This window comes from Neurospora tetraspora, assembly GCF_033439725.1.
Source record: "Neurospora tetraspora strain CBS 560.94 chromosome Unknown B0H65scaffold_2, whole genome shotgun sequence".
NCBI classification, from domain to species: domain Eukaryota; kingdom Fungi; phylum Ascomycota; class Sordariomycetes; order Sordariales; family Sordariaceae; genus Neurospora; species Neurospora tetraspora.
Genome location: NW_026944384.1, coordinates 4245503 through 4265970, shown reverse-complemented (window position 1 = coordinate 4265970; position 20468 = coordinate 4245503). Strand labels below are relative to the sequence as shown.

Here is a 20468-nt window from a genome sequence, read left to right as displayed (position 1 = left end):
GATCCCAGCTACGTTGTCCAGGGGCTTGCGGTGAACGGTGAGCACGGTGAGTGTCCGGTGAGCCCGAAGGAGGTCAAGGTGAGTAACCCTGACCGAGCAACCAACTTCACGCAACCCTACCTCATCATGACAGCTTAGGGTGAAGACAAAGCGATGATGCACATGCATTATGTGACTGCTAGGATGATGATACTTGATTGATTACGCAATGTGTGGAGGCATGAAAGTAGGTACGGTCAGCTGTTCTGCGTTCACCGATAAACAACTCTGCCCACCTCTGTCATTTACCGTGAACACAGTGAATCACGAGAGGAGACATCGCAGGTATCCTGGGGTAACCCATCTTCCCACAAGCTGCGAATTTTGATCTATACTCCTGGAATTCTTAGGCTCGCCAGTTAGCACACCATGGCAAGTGACCCCGAACCCCCCATCAACGCCTCCAGCGCCAACGACCACGCCATCCAAGGCCAATCCCAGCGCCTCCGCTCGCTCTTCAAGGACTCAAACTACTCTACCCACCCGAAAAACTGGGACACACTATGGAAAGAATCCTTCACCCCCTGGGATCGCGGCGGGTCCAGTCAAGCCCTCGACGAAGTCCTCTCCCTCCACCGCGAGGTCTTCCCCAATGCCCCAAGCAGTGCTGATGATTGGGACAAGCCAAGACCCAAAGCCTTAGTCCCCGGCTGTGGGAGAGGTCACGACGTGCTGCTTTTGTCTGCACACGGGTATGACGTCTTCGGACTTGACTCGTCCCCGACGAGCTTGGAGGAGGCCAAGAAGAATGAGAAGAGGGTCGCGGAAGAGGATGCAGAGGGCAAGTGGAAGGAGTTGTATGCGCCGAGAAGGGAGCTGGGTGTCACGACGAAGGGTAGGGTGATGTGGGTGACGGGAGACTTTTTCGAGGACGACTGGGTGAATGACTCGGGATATGGACAGGTGAAGAATGGGTTTGATCTTATTTTCGACTATACGGTAAGTGTTCCGTCTTCCTGAAAGGTGTCCTCGCCTGATTTTGAGGTGATTTGGTCGAGAAACACTAACTCAGACTCATTGCCAGTTCTTTTGCGCCCTTCCGCCTGAAGCACGCCCACAATATGCCAAGAGAATGTCCGATCTTCTCAACCCCGACGGCGGAAGACTTGTCTGCCTCGAGTGGCCACTTGACAAGGACCCCTCAACCAGCGGCCCACCTTGGGGTGTTTCGGGCGACCTGTATCTTGCCCATCTTGGGCATCCGGGCCAGGAATTGCCATACAACGACAAGGGACAGGTTATGGACGGAAGCGCGGATACAACACCGGGCGCTCTCAAACGGCTGGCACGTATACAGCCCGCATACACACACAAGGCTGGGTGCGACGACCAAGGAAACGTGATTGACCGTGTCTCGGTCTGGAGCCACCAGTAAGGATGGTCAGGGGAAACCTTTTCGGTACCAGTTACTTTGTGTGGGAGAGAGCAACTTAGCAACAGGGAGGGGAGGGTGACACTCTGATCGTTTGCTTGATAACTCGCCTTTTGGCAAATCACCGTCTCACGCGCTTGCTTTGCGCAGCGAGTTGTAATGTTCACCGAGCCCATATCCATGGCGATAGTACGCCAACCACAGGACCTTCAGCTCCTCCTTGTCCCCATTGCTCTCCCCATTTGCGACAGCGTTGGGCTGTATCACCTCGGTCCTACCGTCCTGCACCACCCTGATCTCGACGTTATACACGTTTGCCAGCGCCGTCAGCTCCAGTTGTCCACCCCACTCTGCTGTATCCCGTATCTTGGCCACGTAGGTCTCGAAGGGCTCCTCGAGAAAAGGCGCAAAATCGTCCGCGTGTTTCTCCATGTAGTCAACCGCCGTATGACGCACCATCCTATATGGCGGCAGCTTCTCTTGTGTTTGCGTCCCCTTGCTCTTGGACAACGGGCCATCTACTGGGAGCCCGTGGACGACCAGTTGGTCTGCCACTGCGGAAAACAGACAGTGCCCATCGGGCTCGATATCCTTCTCTTCCAAAAAATGCGCCTTGAATTCGCGCGACATGTATGCCTTCTCGATACCGCGATGGTCCACCATACTCGAGGCCTCTTTCTCGGCTGCCGCTGCAGCAGCTTCTATTTCGGCTTGCCGCCGGGCGAGACGCTCCTTCTGGCGGTTTCGTTTCTTTCCTCCGCCGCTGGAGGACTGTTCCACCGGAGGAGGGGAACTTGTTTTACTCGACTGATCAGAGACTGTGGTCTTCTGTAGCTGCTCGGTCACATCGTTGACTGTCGTTGGTTCTTCGGCGTTTTGCTCTTCCTCGGGCTCTTGGGCCTGCTCGTCGTTGTTGTGGCCGTCGTCGCCTCCTTGCAACTTCCTGAGCTCCTCCTCCTGTCTCGCTTTCAGTTCGCTTTCCAGTTGGGCACATTCATCGTTGACGCCCTTGCGTGTCTTCTTGGTCGCGTTCTTCTTCTTGTTTGTGATGCGTGACACAAGGTCTCTCTGCTCCTTGCGATGCCGAGCTTGCAGTTGCTCGAGGGTTTCGGACTCCATGTTTGCTCGCTCTTGTAGAACCTGTTAAACCTCGAAAGAGAATGGTAAATTCAAGCGAGTTCTAATATGACGAAGGGTGAGGCGCGAATGTCCCGTGCAGGTAGCCGTAGGTCTGAATGCGTCGTTGTGGTTGAAAAGAGTGAAGGGAGGACGGGCAAGCGAACTCGAGAAACTCCCAACATGGAATTCGTACGCGAGTGGGCCAGTGGCGGGGTATGGCAGCTCAAGGTACCGCTGTAACCCTAACCCTGTGTACCGTACCAAAAGGGGTAGCGCGGGGGTGGGGTAACTCGGGCACCGACCGATCTGTACAGATTGCGAGAATGTTCGATGCAAGTACGACCAGCCTCATAAACCAATATTAGCTGCATCGTTTTCAACAAAAACCACTGCGCCGTTGGTATAGTGGTTAGCATACTCGCTTCCCAAGAAATCTTCTAATTAGCGAGTGACCCGAGTTCGAATCTCGGACGGCGCACATCCTTTTGCCTTTTTCTCGGTCCACATTCAGCCTTGGTGGAAGCTCCGGAGATGTATAAGGAGGATTTCCTTTTTTTTCTTTAACTTCTTTCTTTGCGCATATCACAAGATGACCAAATGGGCTTCATCCAGCCAGAGCTACATAATGGCCAGTTTCATTACTATGGCGCACTCTCAATCAACGAGTAACTGGCAGGAAAGACATTTGTCGTCACTTGTCAAGTTGAGGTGCTTACACATTTCATCGCCTATACTCTGGGTCGTCATCAAAGCTTCCATCCAATTGCAAGGTCCCTCCATGTTGTTTAATTCAACTCCCAGACAGATAAGATTGGCACACGTGCAATGACTCCTACGTGTAAGTAGAACAGTCCTCAGGTTCCGATTTGTCAACGGCCTTCATTGGAGTCATGCACGCAAGACGCCTTTCCCGTCTTGCCCGTTTCCTCTCACCCAAGACGTTGAGATGTCTGTCGTCTGCCATGTTGTCTCTCCTTTACCGCCTTGTTGCTGCTGTACCCGTATCATGTACTGTATGTAACCGTTTCTTTGCTGTCCTGTGGTACGACGGGCGGACATGTAAGGTACAGCGCATACACTATACACGTTACCGCTCATGTGGGTTTTCGATAATTGCCTTGGCCGAATTACGGGTTGGTGGATACAACGAGGTTGATCATCTTGATATTGTTGTAGGTATATACCTATGGGCTTCGCTGTCTTTGTGAGGGAAATAAGGAGGTGATCATGTGTCTTTGAAATTGCGAAGTGCGAACATCGCTGGCTCTTGGCGGAGTAGCAAACGTATCAGGACTATAAATCCCTCGGTGCCTGCGGGCAAACTGCCCATATAAGTATGGCAGCTGGGCCAGTGTGGGAGATGAAGGCTGAACTCATTTGCTAGAGTTATCCAAGAGTGCGTTTCAGGCAACGAACAAAAAGAATTACATCTCCTTCCAACAACAAGTACTTGCCCAAAATCTTGCCCACATGCATGCGGTGGTGCACCTGGGCCAACTTGGAGGATGAAACGAGGCCGACGTATTCGTACTCACATGCTGCATCTATAGGAAAGTTACAACGAAGAGGCGCGCACTGCATTCCCACTGCATTGCATGATGATGCTGCAGTGGAAAAGAAATTGATGGGCTGAAGAAGGACGGGGGAACTCTCGGAAAACGTGGGGCAGGAACAGACGAGGGGTGCGGAATGGGTTGTCGAACAAAAGCAGGGATTGGCCAGTGAGACATGCTCAGGAGGGCTCCACCCGCTGGCAAGCAGCTCACGTCATTCGTCCATTTCAAGCGTGTTTCAGCGTTTGGAGCCTACTCTAGGCGGGTGATGGGCTTCTGCAAATCAGATCAATTGGAGTTGCGAACGACAACATTCTTCGCTCTCTTTTTCAATCAACCTCGAACCGACCCCTTTCTATAGTGTACCTGGAGCGCTTGCTGGTGCGACTGGAACTATCACGCTCCGGGCAGTACCCCGCTCTGTCCTTATTTTTCCTTCCTTCTTTTCTTTCATCCCAACTGTTGATCAATTCCTGTGACCGCCTTCTCGCTCACCGGGCAACGGTCGGTCAATTGCACATCAAAGTTTCCCCTTATCGATCGCAATCACGGCACTCCATCCGGCATCAAGCGTGCCGTACATCCATGCGCGGTTGTAAGAATGGGATATGCGCCTCAGAAGTGGGAAAATCCCTGGGTGAATTTTTGGTGTCGGGAGGGGTGCATTGGCGGCCCGGGTGGCAGGTTGGGCGGGAATGGGACAGTTACAGGTTAAACAAAGCGCAGTGCAGCGGCGTACCTACATCATGTAAGGTCAGATGCGCAATGTGCTACACGACATCAAGAGCTGGTCAGCACGGCACTATGTAAAGATATTTGGTGTTACCTCGGCGCGGTGCTCTCGCTCTCGTAACTGAAGTGGACAAGACGAAGCGGCTGTCGCGACTGTGATTGATTCAGGGGCACACCAGCACGGCCACGCAAGCGCATTTCGGTCTATCGTTAGCGGATGCCCATCAAGGTTGCACATCGACAGACCGTGGAGAAACGATTATTATGCTGCGGAGTTGGCGGTGGAGGCTTTGGGAAATCGCAGGACCCCATCCGAGGCGATCGCACAACGGCCCCAAGACGGCTTCAGCTTGTTCGAGGAACCCCAAGAGGAAACACTGGTCAGTCAAGGGACCTGCAGCAGCAATCCCTCGGCGGTCTGAAATCTCCCACGATTCCCTCGTGAATGGACACCTCGGATCCGGCGTCTTGATTGCTAGCGCAGCCGACCTGGAGTCATCTCAAGTAGAGTTTCTTGGCCTGCCCCTGGGCTCCCGTCGCTGCCCCTGGCACGTGTCTGAGCACCATGACCGCTTTTCCCGCTTTTCTGCCCAAGACGATAGCGAGAGTGATTTGCTTTCGAAATTGGGAGCAAATTCTCACACTCCACCATGGGCTCCAAACAGGAGGTCCCTATAGTCCTGGGCCGCGTGTGTCGGCTCCTCATATGGCCCTTTTATTTTCCCAGGGCCGCCATTATATCAGGGATGTAGTGGCGACTCCCCAGGACTTGGGAGACATGGGTTTGGGAATGCGCGGGCCAATGGGCGCTCTTGAAGAGGTGGCTGATCGCCTTGTTCGGGAAAGAGTGCAATGCAGCCAGAGCAATGGCAGGCTCGAAGGGGGCCACCCACCTGCAAATACCACTCAGACGAGCCGATACACCCAGGTTTACGACCCTGGAACGGTGCAATTACGATACGTACCTGCAGCAACCCAGTGGGCATGGCAGACCCATGCTCTGAGGAGGGTCTGGTTAGGGTTCTGAGCGCGACCTTCCACTGTTCCTTTCCTTCCAGTCGGGTACGCCGCAGGTACCGTAGGTGTAATCTGCGGATCCTCAGGCAGGCCCCCCGAGCCCCGGGCGCCTCCCCACCCGCAAATGGAGAATCTGAGGGTTCCTGCCCGGGCCGCTGCAGAGTGGAAAATGAATATCTTTCGCTGGGTGTCTCGCCTTCCTCATTAGTGCTCCCTCCTCCCCTCCCTTCCCCGTGGTCCATCGTCACTCCCTTTTCCCGTCCTCATTCCATCGATCTCTGGTGGTCTGAACTAATTCTTGTCCGACTCGTCGACATTTCACTCACTACCACCACTCGCTCGCTCTCTGTACTACAGTCACGCTCTTTTCATCACTCGCCAACATCCCCATCTATCCTTTTTCGACAAAAGGCAAACAATCTCGATAACCGACTCTGACTCGTCGTGCTGGTCATATCTGGTGGATTTCAAGAAGCAACTTTTACCGCAACTCACCGACTCGCCCATATCGATACCTCGACCCCGCTCAACCAGCAAATCCGACAAGCGATTATTGTTTTTGGATACAAAACCTAATCTCAAAATGAAGGTTTCTGTAGCTATCCTCGCCGCTGCAGGCGGTGCGGAGGCTTTCTGGCGCATGGAGTGCCGCGGCAGATTGGGTGTCGCTCGCCTCGACCCTCTGGTCAACTACGGTGAAGTTGGGTCCCATGCCCACTCGGTTCACGGTTCTTCTGGTATGTCCATGTGTCCGCAGGCGCGCTGGGAAATGATAAATTTGCTAAAACAACATCAACAGGTTTTAGCGACAAGGCCGAGTTCGACGACCTGATGAACGGTGACTGCACTTCTTGCGCTGTTACCCAGGATAAGTCTGCGTACTGGACTCCTTCTCTCTACTTCCAGCATGCCAACGGCTCCTATGAGCTCGTTCAGCAGGTTGGTGGTATGCTGGCTTACTACCTCCTTTACACGGATGATGCCAACCCCTCCAGTGGCATCAAGGCGTTCCCTCCCGGATTCCGCATGATTGCCGGAGACACTAATCGCCGTAACTATACGGTCGGCAACGTCCAGGATGCCGACCCCCAGAAGTCCGACTGGGCCAGCCTTGGACAGACTTCGCAGACCGATCTGACTCAGCGTGCCATCGGATTCAACTGCCTCAACTACGGAAAACAACCCGAGGGCACATTGTACCGTCACTACATGCCTGACAAGGACTATCTCGATGCCAACTGCGCCGACGGTATTCGCGCCGAAATGATGTTCCCTTCTTGCTGGAACGGCAAGGATCTCGACTCTGATAACCACAGGTCCCACCTGGCATACCCCGATCTTGTCATGAGCGGCAACTGCCCCAAGGGTTTCGAGACCAAGGTCCCTAGTCTCATGTACGAGACCATCTGGGCTACCAACAACTTTATCGGACAACCTGGCCAGTTCGTCTGGGCCAACGGTGATATTCAGGGTTTCGGTTACCATGCCGACTTCATGAACGGCTGGGACGAGGACTTCCTCCAGCAAGCCGTTGAGACCTGCACCAACGACAGCGGCAGGATTCAGGACTGCCCCATCTTCAATATCCAGACCGAGGATCAGCAGGGACAGTGCACCTTCAACAACAACGCCGAGCTCGTCAAGATGTTCAAGACTTCTCTCAATGAGAAGACTACCGGACTGATTGGCGACTCCCTTCCCGGCGGCGTCAAGATTGCTTACGGACCCGAGCCCGCCAATGCGGCCAACGCTGGATCGCACAGCACTACTGTCGAAGTCCCAACTGCTACTTACTCCCAGGGTGCCACTGTCACCAACGGCAACTACATGCCCGGAGGTATCTTCAAGGCTGCTAAGGTCGCCGATGTCAACTCCCCGGTCGTCCCCAGCATCACCACCGAGGCTTCGTCTGTTATTACTGAGGCGCCTACCGTCATCGACCAGGATGGTGAATTTACCGCCATCAGGACCGAGTACATTACCAACGGCAATGTTGTCAGCATGGTTATCATCAAGGAGGCTCTCGAGTACGTGACCGTCACGACCACTACTGTTACGGCCGTCCAGACCGTTCAGGCCCGCCAGTACTCTCAGTACATGAACCGCCACAAGGTCCGCCATGCTGCGAACCACCGGGCTTAAGCCATATGCTATATGACTGTTTCCGGTATCCTCACTTCACTTCTACAGGCCTTGTTCCCTTCCTGGTGACATTGGCTCTGGGCCACATTAGTGAAGAGAAATCTTCGTGGCCATTTGTTCTTGTTTATGCTTTGTTATATCCCTGATGGATCTTTTTTGGTGGATTGGACTTTGCATCTCAACAGGTCATTATCCGATTTATCCAGGCGAGGAGGAAGTGGTATGGGAAGGCCAGCGAATTTAGGGAGATACTCAGAAAGTAGAAAGAGAGTTGATATTGCAAAGCCTTTTCCCTGTACTTTTGCATCTTTGTTGTGGTGAAGGGTAGGTATTGAATACCTCCTTGTTATCACGTATATGGTCCTTAACTTTTCCATCAGCATGGGCAGGCGTTCTACGGTGATACATCTATATACTTAATAGGCCGGTTTCTCTCCTGAGCGAACAATAGAATAACATGAGGAAATAAGCAAGGTGGTCAACCAAAGGATGTAAAACCATTTGATCCATTCATATGTGTGCCCAACTACTACATTTTCTGGGTCTGGTGAGCTTGAAATGATCCGGGAACTTCCACCCTGGCAGCCATGTGAACATCACCACCGCCGTCTTACCACACATCAAATCTATTATTTATGTTTTGTTTTTTTGCGATGGTCATCTCAATACAACATACCTCAGTGCTTGCGTTGTCATGGTGATGGCGAAGGCTGGAATGTTGCTGTGTGGTCTCAGGTCGTGGTGTTGTGGTGTTGCTCGGCGCAACGCATTCCATTCCATTCGCAACAACAACGCTGCACTGGACCAACAACACTCCGATTTATCTCAACCGGTAGAAGCATGTCGGCATTCGAACAACAGGAACCATTGTTCTCGTGTGTCCTTGTTCACATCGTCACTTCTTCTGAGATTTACATCGTCACTCTTTCTCACGAGGTTTCGTTGTTGAAACCACCACCACGCTCCTTTTCCCACGCTCTTTACTTGGGTGATAATTTGCGGTTAAGTTGCTGAAGAACACAAAAAGTTAACGTACACACCGCAATAAAGATAGAAGCGAGGCCAAACATCGCCTACGACGACGCGCTGCAAATAGCAACAACAAGGGCGGAAGAGACCACTGTCACTGACTGACTGTTTGCAATCTTATTGTCACGAAACCCGTTACGAAGCAAGAACACGAAGGCAGAAACACAAAACAGCAGCATAGCACGGAAAGCAATAATAGCAACACAACCCCAGCAAAAATCGAGATACAAGGGGGGTTGAAGAAATCGGAAACAAGCAAACTGCAGCCATCACCGTCAACTTCCGTCTCGAACACAGGTGCTAGGAACCAGGGACCACCGACCCCAGCTTCACTCCGATACTAAACATCAATCACAATGGCCGCCGCCGCAGGGGGTCCCCTCCCCTTCGGCGCCCTCATCTCCATCGTCCTCCTCGGCACCTTCACCGTCTCCGCCACCCTCGCCTTCTTGGGCATCTGGCTTTCGCGTCGTCGAAGACTAGCAGTAGCCGCGGCGGGCCAGGGCCAGGGCCAGACAAACAAGGAAAGAAGCGGTTGCCATGTGCATGACTTGACTGGTGAGACGGCTATTGCATCGACGGCGTTGACAGTCCATGTTGGGAATGGTCACAATGATGTCCTGGATGGTGAAGATTTCTCACCGACGAAAAGAAGTCCGAGAAAGTTACAAAAACTTCCGTCTGCGTCGTGGACGACGGCGTCGGCTTCGAGGTTTAATAGTACTACTTCTTTGTTGCCTAAGGTTAAGGAGAAGGGGAAGGGGAAGGGGTCGAGGGAGGATGGGTTGAGGGAAAATGGAGGAGGGGATGGAGAAGGAGAAGATGTGTTTTCGGTCTCCATGCTACCTGGCATGTCGTGGACGGGCATGGGCGGAGCGCAAGGGCAAGGGCAAGGGCAAGGGCAATGGTCACTACTGCCATTCAGCAGGTTGAGAAAAACCTCTTCCGGCAGTCTTCTTCGCCTGCACAAGACAAAGCTGCTGGGCGTGGGTAGGAAGAAGAGCAGTGCCAGTGAAAGGAGGATGGCGAACTCGGCGTGGATCGATGAAGAGGCGCTTCATGGGCCGGAAGTGAGCGGCTTGAGCAACATCACGGACGAAAGCGGAAATGGTAATGACAACGAAAACAACGGACACCGCAAGTCGTTGTTGTTTGGCTGGCGAAAGGGGAAAGGCAGAGATTGGATCCGGGAATCGTGGCCGTTGAAGACGAGAACGCCCACGGTTCCCAGGTTGGATGACTACCAGGAACTTGCTGGGAGTCAGATCCAAAGCCAAAACCAGGTCCAGGCGAGCGACCGGAGAGCAGAGCAGTTGGAGACCGAGACGATGACAGGTCGTCTTGGGATTCCTTCCACTGATAGTGGTCGACGTGCTGTCAGATCTGCCTATGGCGCAATGGAGGGAGGAGGAGGAGGAGGAGTGTTACCGGTCTCTCTACTACTACCTGAGCCTCCCCAGCCCGCAATAGTGAGAGGGCAAGCCGGAACGGGAGGAGGGTTCGTCGTGCAACACAGACATACCAAGAGTGAGCCCCAGAGGATCTTGAGGGTCACGAACCCAAGCCCGACAACTAGCTCTGCTAGGCCTACACCTATACCTAGAACGCAGTCAACCTCGACGAAGAACAGACAGGTATCAACGGAGTCGACACTCTCTGATATCCTCAGATCAACGGAAAGGAGGCTTCAGGAAGGCGGTACCAGCGGAGTGTCGCGGCGAAACCGAGCGACGATAGCAGCGGTATCTGGTCCCCATCGCGGTCTTTCTTTGCATGTGGCCAAGAGACTTGAGGAAAGCCGTGACCCTGGTCTTCGACGAAGCGAGTCCCTCAAGGAAACTCGAAGGACTCGAACGGAACACGAACTCCCCGTCATCAGCCCATCAAGCAGCGGCCTAGTGGCACCGCTGACACTCGTGCCCAAATCATCGGGACAGCGGCAGCGGCCAGACTCGCGGGAATCATCGTCTTCAGAGCCGGACAGTCTCCTGGCCGAGCCTGCCTACTCAGAGATGCCGTCAGGACTCACGAGTCCAAGTCGGGTCTCGAGCATAGCCGGGGCTTCGAGCGTTGCCGAGACAGAGATCGAGATGCTCCTCATGACTGTGGATGTGCCGTCGAACCGCAATTCCATGACCTCGGCAGCATCTCTTTCCACTATTCATAGCGAGGACGAATCATCTGAGGGGGGAGCAAGAGTGTCAGCAGGAACCAAGATGCCATCTCCTGACCGTGCTGCTATGGTGGCAGGAACCGGAAGACCCGCGGTAACCCTACAGACTTCCAAGGTCAACAATGAGCGATTCACCTTGCCCGCTCCGTTGTCTGCTGTTAATGCATCTGCCCCTTCTCTACCCTCTGGATCCTCTACCCGGCCCTTCACGAGCTACGGGTGTCCTGTACCGAGACCTCTTTCAACAAGGTCTCAGGGTGAGGCCGAGAGCAACAGGAGATCGTTTGTGCGCAAGTCCATCATAGCACAAGAACCAATTGGCCCCATGCCATCGATGCCTACCAGGCTACTGCCGTGTCCAGGAGTGCCTTCCGGCAAGAACTGCGTGATTGCCCAAACCAGCTGTGGCAAATGGCACACCGCAATGGCGGACCCTTTTCAGATACCAGTCAGCCCGACTTCTCTTCAGGCGTCGACAGACTCCGCAAGTCCGACATCATCTTCGGGTTCCATGATATCAAGGGAGACTCCCAGAGGGCTTCGCTCTCCACCCAACAAGAGCACCACCTACAACAACACGCTGTTGAATTCGATAGTACTCCCACCGCCCACACAACACAGATATGTCGATGCCAAGACGGTGGTGGGAGAGAGCAAACCACCAGCCAGGCCAGGTGTAACTCAAACACCCGAGCGTGAGCGTCGCTGGCCCTTTATAGCCGCACGCACCGGAGCAGAGGACGGTAACAACTACCAGCCCCCCTCACCAACACCACGCTCAGGTTCGCGCCTGTCCCGGCAGCTGTCCTTACAGCAACAACAACGCAAAGCCAGTGAATCATCGTCCGTATACTCGCAAGACATTGCCGCCAACGAAGCATTCAGCCCGGCATCGGTACCAGCGTTCACGATTCCCATTCCATCCAGTCCCACTCGGACATCCCTCCCTCCATCGCCAACATCGGTGGGACTGGCAGCAGCGCAAGCTCTCAACGCTGCCAATTTCCAGAGGAACTCGATCCTCTTTGCCGGAGCCCAGCAGCAGACACCCTCTCGCCGCACTTCACGTACTACGAACGCCAATAGAGTGTCGGGACTATCAGTGCGAGACGTCGAGGAGGTTGGGGAGGACGATAACAAAGAAAATACAGCGGCCACACCAAAAGCCAGCCCCATAGCCGCCACCATTGCCCAGCTCCGACGCATGAACAGCGTCCTCAGCACCGCCTCCAGCGCCTCCAGCGTAAGCAGCATCAACACCGACATGGCTGACGGCGGCGGCAATGGCAACCTGAGCAGACGGAACAGCAGAGTGGGATTATCAGCCAGCCCGACGCAATCGGCACTAAGAGGCGGTGGATTCAACCCGAATCCGAGGCGGGATAGTCACCATAGTTACGGCCATAGACGAAGCGGGAGCAGGAATTACCTGTTTGCGTTGAGCGGCGGTGTTGGCGGTGCTGGAGCCGTGCCGTCGACGACGCCGTCAACACCAAAAGTCTTGAAGAGAGCAGGGGGGAGCGGAAGCGGAAGCGGTAGTGGGGTGTTGCGCCCGATCTCATCAGGGCAAGTGAACGGGCACCACTCACGGACCGGATCGGGATCAGGATCAGGAATAGGGAGGGTGGTGTCTATATCCCGATCTGGGTCGCCGCAGAGGATAACCTTGACTCCATCCCAGGGACACCACCGAAGCCTGGGTGGTTACGGTGGTAATAGCGTCTTGGGGAGTCCCAGCCCGATTAACGTCAACATTCTGAAGAACCGGTTTCAGTTTGACGACGATGACGATAATGATAATAATAACGAAGGCGGAAGGGCCGGTAATGTTAATGGTATCACCACCCAAACGCAGGGCGGCAGTGGCTTTTTGGCAGGCAGGAAGAAGGATGAGGGCGAAGAAGAGGAGAGTAAGAAGAAGCTTCCGGTCAGATTCGCGTTGCCGAATTCTTCCCCTGCCAGTATTGGGTTGACGGTGAATTCACCCCCGTCATCGCCGTCGCCGAGGTCGAAGCAGGTTCAGACGGGCATGGTGTACGTGACGCCGAAGGGAGGGCGTTGGAGGCAGAGTAATGAGAGTCTGGGACTTTATGACCGGGACGGCTTCTTGATTAATTCGCCTAGTCGGCCTTCTGGAGCGAGTCCGAGTTCGGTGCGCGCTTAGGCGGTAACGGTCAAATGGGGATAAGGGTGTGAGGAGTGATGGACTATTCAGAGGAGTTGTGGTGTAATTGATGGCGGCGTTTCTGTCTTGTTCAGTTTGAGGTGGCATTTTGTTATTTGTTAACCATACCCGGCGTGCTTTTTTGCTGAACAAAGTTCGGCGTGTTTTCCTGTATATATTGGACTCAAATTTCACACAAGGTTTTGGCAATTTTCGGATTGATGACAACTTATTTGAACCGAAACATGAATCAAGTGAGAAGGATGTTGTTGTTTGCATGTTGATGGTCAAGATGAAGTTGGCAAGAAGTGGAAGCCGTCCTTTGCTCTGATTGGCTCCTTGCTTGGCCAGGCAGCTGCCAATTGCGTACCAGACAACCGCCACCAGCTGCAATTGGACAGTTCAGTGGGTTGGGCTTACACTGCCGATGTAGGTTCGAGACCTGATACAGCCTCAGTCAACACTTCCCGTTCACAACCTTGCCTCAAGGTTCAGCCCCAACATATTCTTTCCATCAGCTTGCTTAACTATAATATTCGATAATTATCATACATAACTTCTCATTTGCCCTTTCTTTGCTCACCCATCCGCTGGATTAACCACGTCTGAATCTAATCGACTTCATCACCATTCACCAACTCGAACCACCAACCCGAACCATCATCACCACCAAAACAACAACAACAACAAGCAACAATGCCCCCCCTCCCCCACCAACACGTCCCCCGCCTCATAACCTACTACCAAACCCACCACACCCCCTCCGGCGACCACATCTCCGTCCTCCCCTTGCTCCAAAAACCCGGCATCCATCTCACCCACCTGATCCTAGCCGCCATCCACATCAACTCCGACCCCGAAGGCATCACCCTGAACGACCATCCGCCCTCACACGAACGCTTCACAACACTATGGGCCGAGCTCCGCATCCTTCAAGCCTCAGGCATCAAAGTCCTCGGCATGCTCGGCGGCGCAGCCAAGGGCAGCTTCGCACGCCTCGATGTCCCTGCTGATCCAGACTCCCCCAACGACAAGACGGCTTTGGACCGTTTTGAGCTTTACTACCAACCCCTTTGCCGGCTGATCAAAGAGCGGGGGCTAGACGGCCTAGACCTGGACGTCGAAGAAGAGATGTCCCTTTCGGGAGTAATCCACCTGATCGACCGCCTCCGCAAGGACTTTGAGCCGGACTTCCTCATCACCCTCGCACCCGTAGCGGCCGCGATGTTGAACCCACGACACAACTTATCGGGATTCGACTACGAGGCGCTGGAGGTGATGCGCGGTCGCGAAATCGCGTGGTACAACACGCAGTTCTACTGCGGGTGGGGGGATTGTAGTAATCCGGTCATGTATGAGATGATGGTGATGAAAGGGTGGGCACCGGAGAAGATTGTTGTGGGTTTAATCACGAACCCGGAGAATGGCGGGGGGTGGGTGCCGTGGCGGGCGCTGGCGGGCGTCCTGCCGCTGCTGGTAGGGCGGCATCCAAGGTTTGGGGGTGTGATGGGGTGGGAGTACTTCAATAGCCTACCCGGGTCAAGGGAGAGGCCGTGGGAGTGGGCGCAGGTCATGACGGCGCTGTTGAGGGGGAGGCAAGCGTCGGACGCGGGCGCGCAGCTGCTGGTTGGGTTGGGGGCTCCTTTGCATCTTGATGTTGCACAGCAGCAGCACCAGCAACAAGAACAACAACAACAACAAGCAAAACAGCGTCAACAAACCGAACAACAAGAGAAGGAAGGAGGAGTGGCTGGGCTAGTGGACAAGGACGAAGTGGACGCGCCCATTGCAGTGCCCAATTCGTTTGACTACCACACTGATGCAGAAGATGAGGATGAGTAGGTAGAGACACGAGGCAGACCTTACACTACAAGACCAAAGCGTTCGATTCCCAACAACGCCAACGGGATCACATGTGAAGAAAACTCTGTTTGATGGCAGCACGGGGTCTACCGGTAAACGGCGTGTAAATCTTTACAGAACCCGTCTTTGAGGAGTCCAGTCCCATCCAAAACCGCACAGCACGTTTACGCAGACATGACTAATAGCTTAGGGTAACCGGCCGAACCGGTAAAATGAGGGTCCAGGGGTTCATCCCATCTCAGAGTCAGGAGGGCTTATCAATGCCCTCGGCGTCTCAACACAACAGGTTGATGTGATTGCACCGTGCAGGATTTCTGCGAGATCGGCCTTGTTTTTGCCCGGAATGGTGACCTGATGCCGTCGTGACTTGGACACTTTGGGCAAGTGGTTGACCCACAACACCCACGACGGGAATGCCCTCAAGATCCCCAACATGTGCCCAGGGCCCTGAGGATCGGACCCTGTGAGGGGCTGCTGTCGGAAGGAGGGCATTCCGGGATGATAAGCTCCATTCCGAGTGGCCTTGGCCCACCGACAAGCTCGAGCTGCCAGTTGCCAGTAGTGTAATCCGAGGCCAACTTTCCCGGCTCAGATTCCGGAGGCTGCGACTGGTAAACCAACCAAGAAAAGGAAAACTAGTGTAGCAGTCTGCAATGCTCGGAGACTTGATGGCGCCAAGATTCTGTCCCCTCCTCTTTGCAGTCCAACAGTCATCTGGGTGTATGCCAGCGGTCTGGTGCTGTGGAAAATCCATATTCGAATTCCTTTTCTTTTTGATATGTTGAATTTGCTCAATAAAATACCTGAGAGAATTTGACTGCAGTGAAGGGATATACATGTGTAATAAGCTGAGGTGGACCAAACCTTGATATATCTTCTTTGTGAGATGCAAACCATGGTAAAAGAGATCCATGGCCCTTGGCTGAATCTGTTTACGAAACTGACACAAGATAGGTCCCTTGAGCAAAATGACTCGGAGTTCAGCAAATGCCGAATCTCTGCCCCAGTTCCGTTTTCTTTCAGCTTTGGGAAAACGTGTTCTGGTCGATGCGGTCAAACGTCCTTTTGATATTCAACCGATGACGAAAAGCATGACATCGTGTTCAGCATCTCACCTTACCCAGATTCCCCATGCGCAGCGGTGCACGTTCCCTCGTTTTTTTTAAGGGGTGTGACGTTGGGAACTCCCATCGTTTCAGGGGTCCCAACCTGCCAACCCAAATTGCGGCTGCGTGACGCCACCCTATGATGTCCCACAGACGCGAGTGAACAGGAGCTAACGTCAGGGACGATAGGATCATACCTAGGTTACCTGGTAGCCGCATCTCTCACGAGTGACGTTGTCCGGTCGACAAGGGGAATACGACACAGGTACAAACACGTCGTACAATGATGCCAGAGCTGACGCCGACGGAGACGACAAAAGACAGCTTTGAGGTCATGTCATCTTTGGGGACGTTTGCGATGCTGTCATCGGCGGGACGGGGAGACGGGACCGAGGGGACGTGTTACGGACAGCGACGTCAGTCGGTAGGAGCCAGAGGGGGGAAGGGGGGGTGTGCAAACTGAAGAGCGAGTGTTGTTGCAGTGGCGAGCAAGCGAGGCCGAACTTATCGCCGTGAGCCGCCCGTCAGCGTCAGCGGGCTGCGTCAGAAGAGGGCTGAGAAGGGAGCCGGAGAAAAGGCCGTTTGACGTCAAGGCGGGTGCTGTCCCCGGAGGCTGAGATCATGCCAGTTTGGCGGCAGCGCCAGGTCCCCGAGTTTAGGGGTCCAATATTCCCAATACGGGGTGAGTGTGACGGGCTTTGTTCCCCTGTCGTTCGGTGCCGTTGGCGGCTCTCCCTTGATGATGACGGCACGGGATGAGGTTCTAGAATGCCTATGACAGCAGAGGGTCCATGGGAGACAATGGACTATTGGGAGATCATCATCATCAAAGCGGCTCCTTTGTTCGGTGTTAGTGAAAGGGACTAAGAAGCCATGTGTTTGTGGGAGGTTAGAGACGTCAAGCAATGACGACAATGGGCCGCGGAGGCGATTTGTTTACCGTTTGTTTGGTCGCACAAAGACACATCGCGAAGTGAGGTCGGCTCTGGCGTCACTTGTTGGGTTAAGCTTCAATCCATGTTCGGCAAACAGGCCAATGAGTGTTCAAGGTTCCTGCACCCGAGAGCCGGACTGGTGCTTCTCGCTTCTCCTCCAGACTCGGCAATCCAATGATCCACTCCTTTCCTCATCGCTGGGAATCTGGAGGGCAGGAAGAGCAAAGCCAAGAAGTACAAATGGAAGTAACCGTGGAGGTTGCAATCCTGCGCAAAGGAAACAACAACCGAGAAAGATGAAATGAGATCAGGCAGATCCGGAGAGAGAAGTGACAGGCAGGCAGGCAGAATTTGGCCAGAATTCAAAGTGAATTCGAACTGAATGCGAAAGGAGCAAAGAGTTGCAAAATTCGGCCAGCTGTCGACAGGGGCACGGCAAGTACCTTGTGGGGCAGGCACAGCAGATGGCCGCTAAAAGAGCCAAGACCAGAGCTAGCAGGGATCTACAAGTGACCGTGGCCTGAGACTGATGTCATCCTACCTCGCCGCATGGGTGGCGCCTTCTGACCTCACGGCAACAGCTTTTTGCGAAAGCTCGTCGTCCACATCATGCCTCGCCAACACTGTTCGCTGTCCGAGTCCACCTCTGGAGAAGGTGCTGAGTTTTCACCGTACTGCGTAGGTGGTTGTTAGGGCAGTTGCGACTTGCTACCATCAGGATATCGTCATTACCGGGAGCTTCCTTCGTTTCATTGCCTCCGGATTACTTTTGGCTGTGAATTCGGTGAAGTTTTCTAGTTCTGCTCTTTCATGTGCAATTGTCTCCATTTTGAGGCTTCAACTTCCACTTTGCTGTCGTTGTCTCCCCCTCTACACTACCGAAGGGATCAGGTGATGAAGCCTGTGCAAGTTCAGCGGCGCTGTGTGCTAAGCTATCCCACTGTGTGACACCACTTTCCGATAATAAGCAACGCAGGGACCTTGGCCGCCTGAATGGGAATTTGGAAAAATGCCCAATCCCCAGCAGACTCAAAATGGCTTCATTCCAATGGTAAACACGAAAATGCCATGTTTTCCCTGGTCGTTGTCCTCGCTTCCCGGCGTCAGCCATGCCGGCCTGCCAACTTTTGGTCCCCTCCTCGAGCCCTTCTCCTCGAAACCTCGGGGTTGAAACACCCGTCGCCGACCCATTGGCCGATGGCTCAACTTTTCAGCTGCCGTTCTGGCTTCCGAATTGCGGACAACTAGTAAAGCGAGCTGACAGCCGAAGAATGGCGGTACTGTGTCAAAATGGCTTCTCCTTAACAATGCGTCGCCCACTTGGCCCAACCGTCAACACCAGATACCGGTACTGTGTACTGATAGGCATCGATTATCGCGGCCAGAACCTTTCTCCCTGCATTAGAGAGGGGGGAAGGAGCATTCGAGGAGCAGAAGGGTCCGCTTCTTTTGTCGCTCAACCACTGACATCATGGCAAACCGCGAATCCCTTCTTGACTCGGACACGGGAAATACGCCGATCTCTGTTTTTGGCCTGCAGTCAGGTGTCGTCAAGTTATCAGATGGTAAGCCCTAGATACTGGTAGAGAGAGGTACTGTGCACACACTCCCACTCACACTCACACAATTCGCCTCTCGCGGTCTCCCGCGTCACGGCCTGTTCCCTTCTTCTTCTTCTTCCACTTTGCCCAGTCCTCACCGTACCGCATACGGAATCCCTTCATTTCTTTTTACTCACACGTATGCTCCACGGTTCCGAAAGAGCTCTGGTGAAACTACCGGCGTGCAAATACCCACAATGATCTTCCTCGCGCTCTCTTGCCCTGAGCTAGTGGCCAATAGAATGACCTCATCTACACACACCATCAATCTCCCCAAGACACTCCAATGACTTGGGATCAGCAGGGTCTTGCTCTTTTGGGCGTCGGTCACTTGCTCCAGAAGAACCATTGGAACCCGTCCCGTAGGCGGAATCTCCGCCATACGCTCTCATGGCTTTAGGAGATGCTACCATCTCAACTACTATGGACCGTCTCTTCACTTTACCGTCCAGGCCCTCGCGCCGAGGACAACGAGGCAGCCCAAGACTAACTGGCCAACAGACGGTGAGATGGTGAGACTCTTCGCTCGCTCAGCCTCCACAGTCTAGCCAACAGGTACCCGAACATTGGCAGAGACGGCTTTGCAGTACCACGGGGACTCACAAGGGCCCGAAGGAGCCATATCCATATGGTGTCGGCTACAAGCCAGTTAAGCCTGGAGATTGATTGGATCAGAGGCGGAGCTTTTACGCCATCTCGTGCTCCCGTAGGCCACGGTCCCCCATGTTAACGGCGTTCATCACTGTCGATCACCAAGCCCAATCGAAACAGCAGTTGTGGGTAGCATTGCCAAAAAGACGCATTGTGCTGGACATGAAGACGACACAGAGAAAAAGGTACGGGAATTCTTCTCCTTAGTCATCGTCCTGTTGGGGGAGGGGGGTGTGTGAGTTGACGGCACCGTGGTGGGTTTGCTGTGCACGCCCCTCCCTCCCATTGACCCCTTCTTGGCTCTTCTGCCACCCGAGATCTGACCTGACAGCCGCGGGCGAAAAAAAATAAACCCAAAGAGCAAAGAGAAAAAAAGAGGGGAACGCAGATCACCTCATGGTGACGGAGGAGTCCAAGGAAGAGAGGGACCGCGGGGGAAGAGAGAATCCTTTCACCCTCCCCTCCTTGCACTTTGGCACTTTGGCACTTTGGCACTCTGGCACTGCTTCCTGGCACTGCTTTCTTTCCAGACCCTCACCAAATTCAGTCTCCATCCCCATCTTCTGACCACCCCTTCCACTTCTTTTTGCGTGTTCGACCAACCGTTGCCCCGCTGCTGGCTCCTTGCCCCCTCTTGATAACACCCCTACCTTGAGTTTAGTGTGGGCCGCATCAGCGCATCAGTGCAAACCCATTCCCGCCCTAGCGTACTGTCGTCGCCTTATGAGATTAGCTTTTTTCGAGCCAAGCCATCTGTTATATAGTTCCCCTCCTCCTTCTTTCCCCAGACCCTCCGTTCATCCGTCTTCTCGACATCTTCATCCAGCTGAAACTTCCTCAACACAACCAACCAATACAAAACTTTTTCCTAGGTCATCTTTCCTAGCGTCATTCTCCTTACCGTTTAAGCCCTACAACTCCAAGACATCCGGCAACCAAAAGCTTAGCTGCCCAACGCCAACGCAAAAAGCA

At 53.9% G+C, this 20468-nt stretch overlaps 7 protein-coding genes and 1 non-coding gene across 8 annotated transcripts; 6 read left to right on the top strand and 2 right to left on the bottom strand.

The window, feature by feature from the left end:
* Positions 1-288: 288 nt before the first annotated feature.
* On the top strand, positions 289-1477 carry B0H65DRAFT_117981 (S-adenosyl-L-methionine-dependent methyltransferase). The gene is made up of 2 exons (XM_062820681.1): positions 289-978; positions 1064-1477. The coding sequence occupies exons 1-2, from the start codon at positions 409-411 to the stop codon at positions 1412-1414; spliced, it is 921 nt and encodes a 306-aa protein (XP_062684732.1). The 5' UTR covers positions 289-408; the 3' UTR covers positions 1415-1477.
* B0H65DRAFT_117976 (uncharacterized protein) lies at positions 1270-2792 on the bottom strand. The gene has a single exon (XM_062820680.1). It carries the CDS (start codon positions 2528-2530, stop codon positions 1541-1543), a length of 990 nt encoding a protein of 329 aa, XP_062684731.1. The 5' UTR covers positions 2531-2792; the 3' UTR covers positions 1270-1540.
* Positions 2793-2892: 100 nt separating this feature from the next.
* B0H65DRAFT_457880 (uncharacterized protein) lies at positions 2893-4217 on the top strand. The gene has a single exon (XM_062826374.1). It carries the CDS (start codon positions 3421-3423, stop codon positions 3736-3738), a length of 318 nt encoding a protein of 105 aa, XP_062684730.1. The 5' UTR covers positions 2893-3420; the 3' UTR covers positions 3739-4217.
* Positions 2922-3008, top strand: B0H65DRAFT_t124. The gene has a single exon. It is a non-coding gene; the product is annotated as a tRNA-Gly (tRNA).
* A 2109-nt stretch (positions 4218-6326) lies between the features above and the next one.
* B0H65DRAFT_117959 (uncharacterized protein) lies at positions 6327-8090 on the top strand. Its single transcript, XM_062820679.1, has 2 exons — positions 6327-6569; positions 6632-8090. The coding sequence occupies exons 1-2, from the start codon at positions 6416-6418 to the stop codon at positions 7972-7974; spliced, it is 1497 nt and encodes a 498-aa protein (XP_062684729.1). The 5' UTR covers positions 6327-6415; the 3' UTR covers positions 7975-8090.
* A 1035-nt stretch (positions 8091-9125) lies between these two features.
* On the top strand, positions 9126-13713 carry B0H65DRAFT_457877 (uncharacterized protein). The gene has a single exon (XM_062826373.1). The coding sequence runs from the start codon at positions 9360-9362 to the stop codon at positions 13338-13340; it is 3981 nt and encodes a 1326-aa protein (XP_062684728.1). The 5' UTR covers positions 9126-9359; the 3' UTR covers positions 13341-13713.
* Positions 13714-13796: 83 nt separating this feature from the next.
* On the top strand, positions 13797-15330 carry B0H65DRAFT_117928 (glycoside hydrolase superfamily). The gene has a single exon (XM_062820677.1). It carries the CDS (start codon positions 14037-14039, stop codon positions 15180-15182), a length of 1146 nt encoding a protein of 381 aa, XP_062684727.1. The 5' UTR covers positions 13797-14036; the 3' UTR covers positions 15183-15330.
* B0H65DRAFT_117940 (uncharacterized protein) lies at positions 15330-16354 on the bottom strand. The gene has a single exon (XM_062820678.1). The coding sequence runs from the start codon at positions 16114-16116 to the stop codon at positions 15478-15480; it is 639 nt and encodes a 212-aa protein (XP_062684726.1). The 5' UTR covers positions 16117-16354; the 3' UTR covers positions 15330-15477.
* Between the last annotated feature and the right edge of the window lie 4114 nt (positions 16355-20468).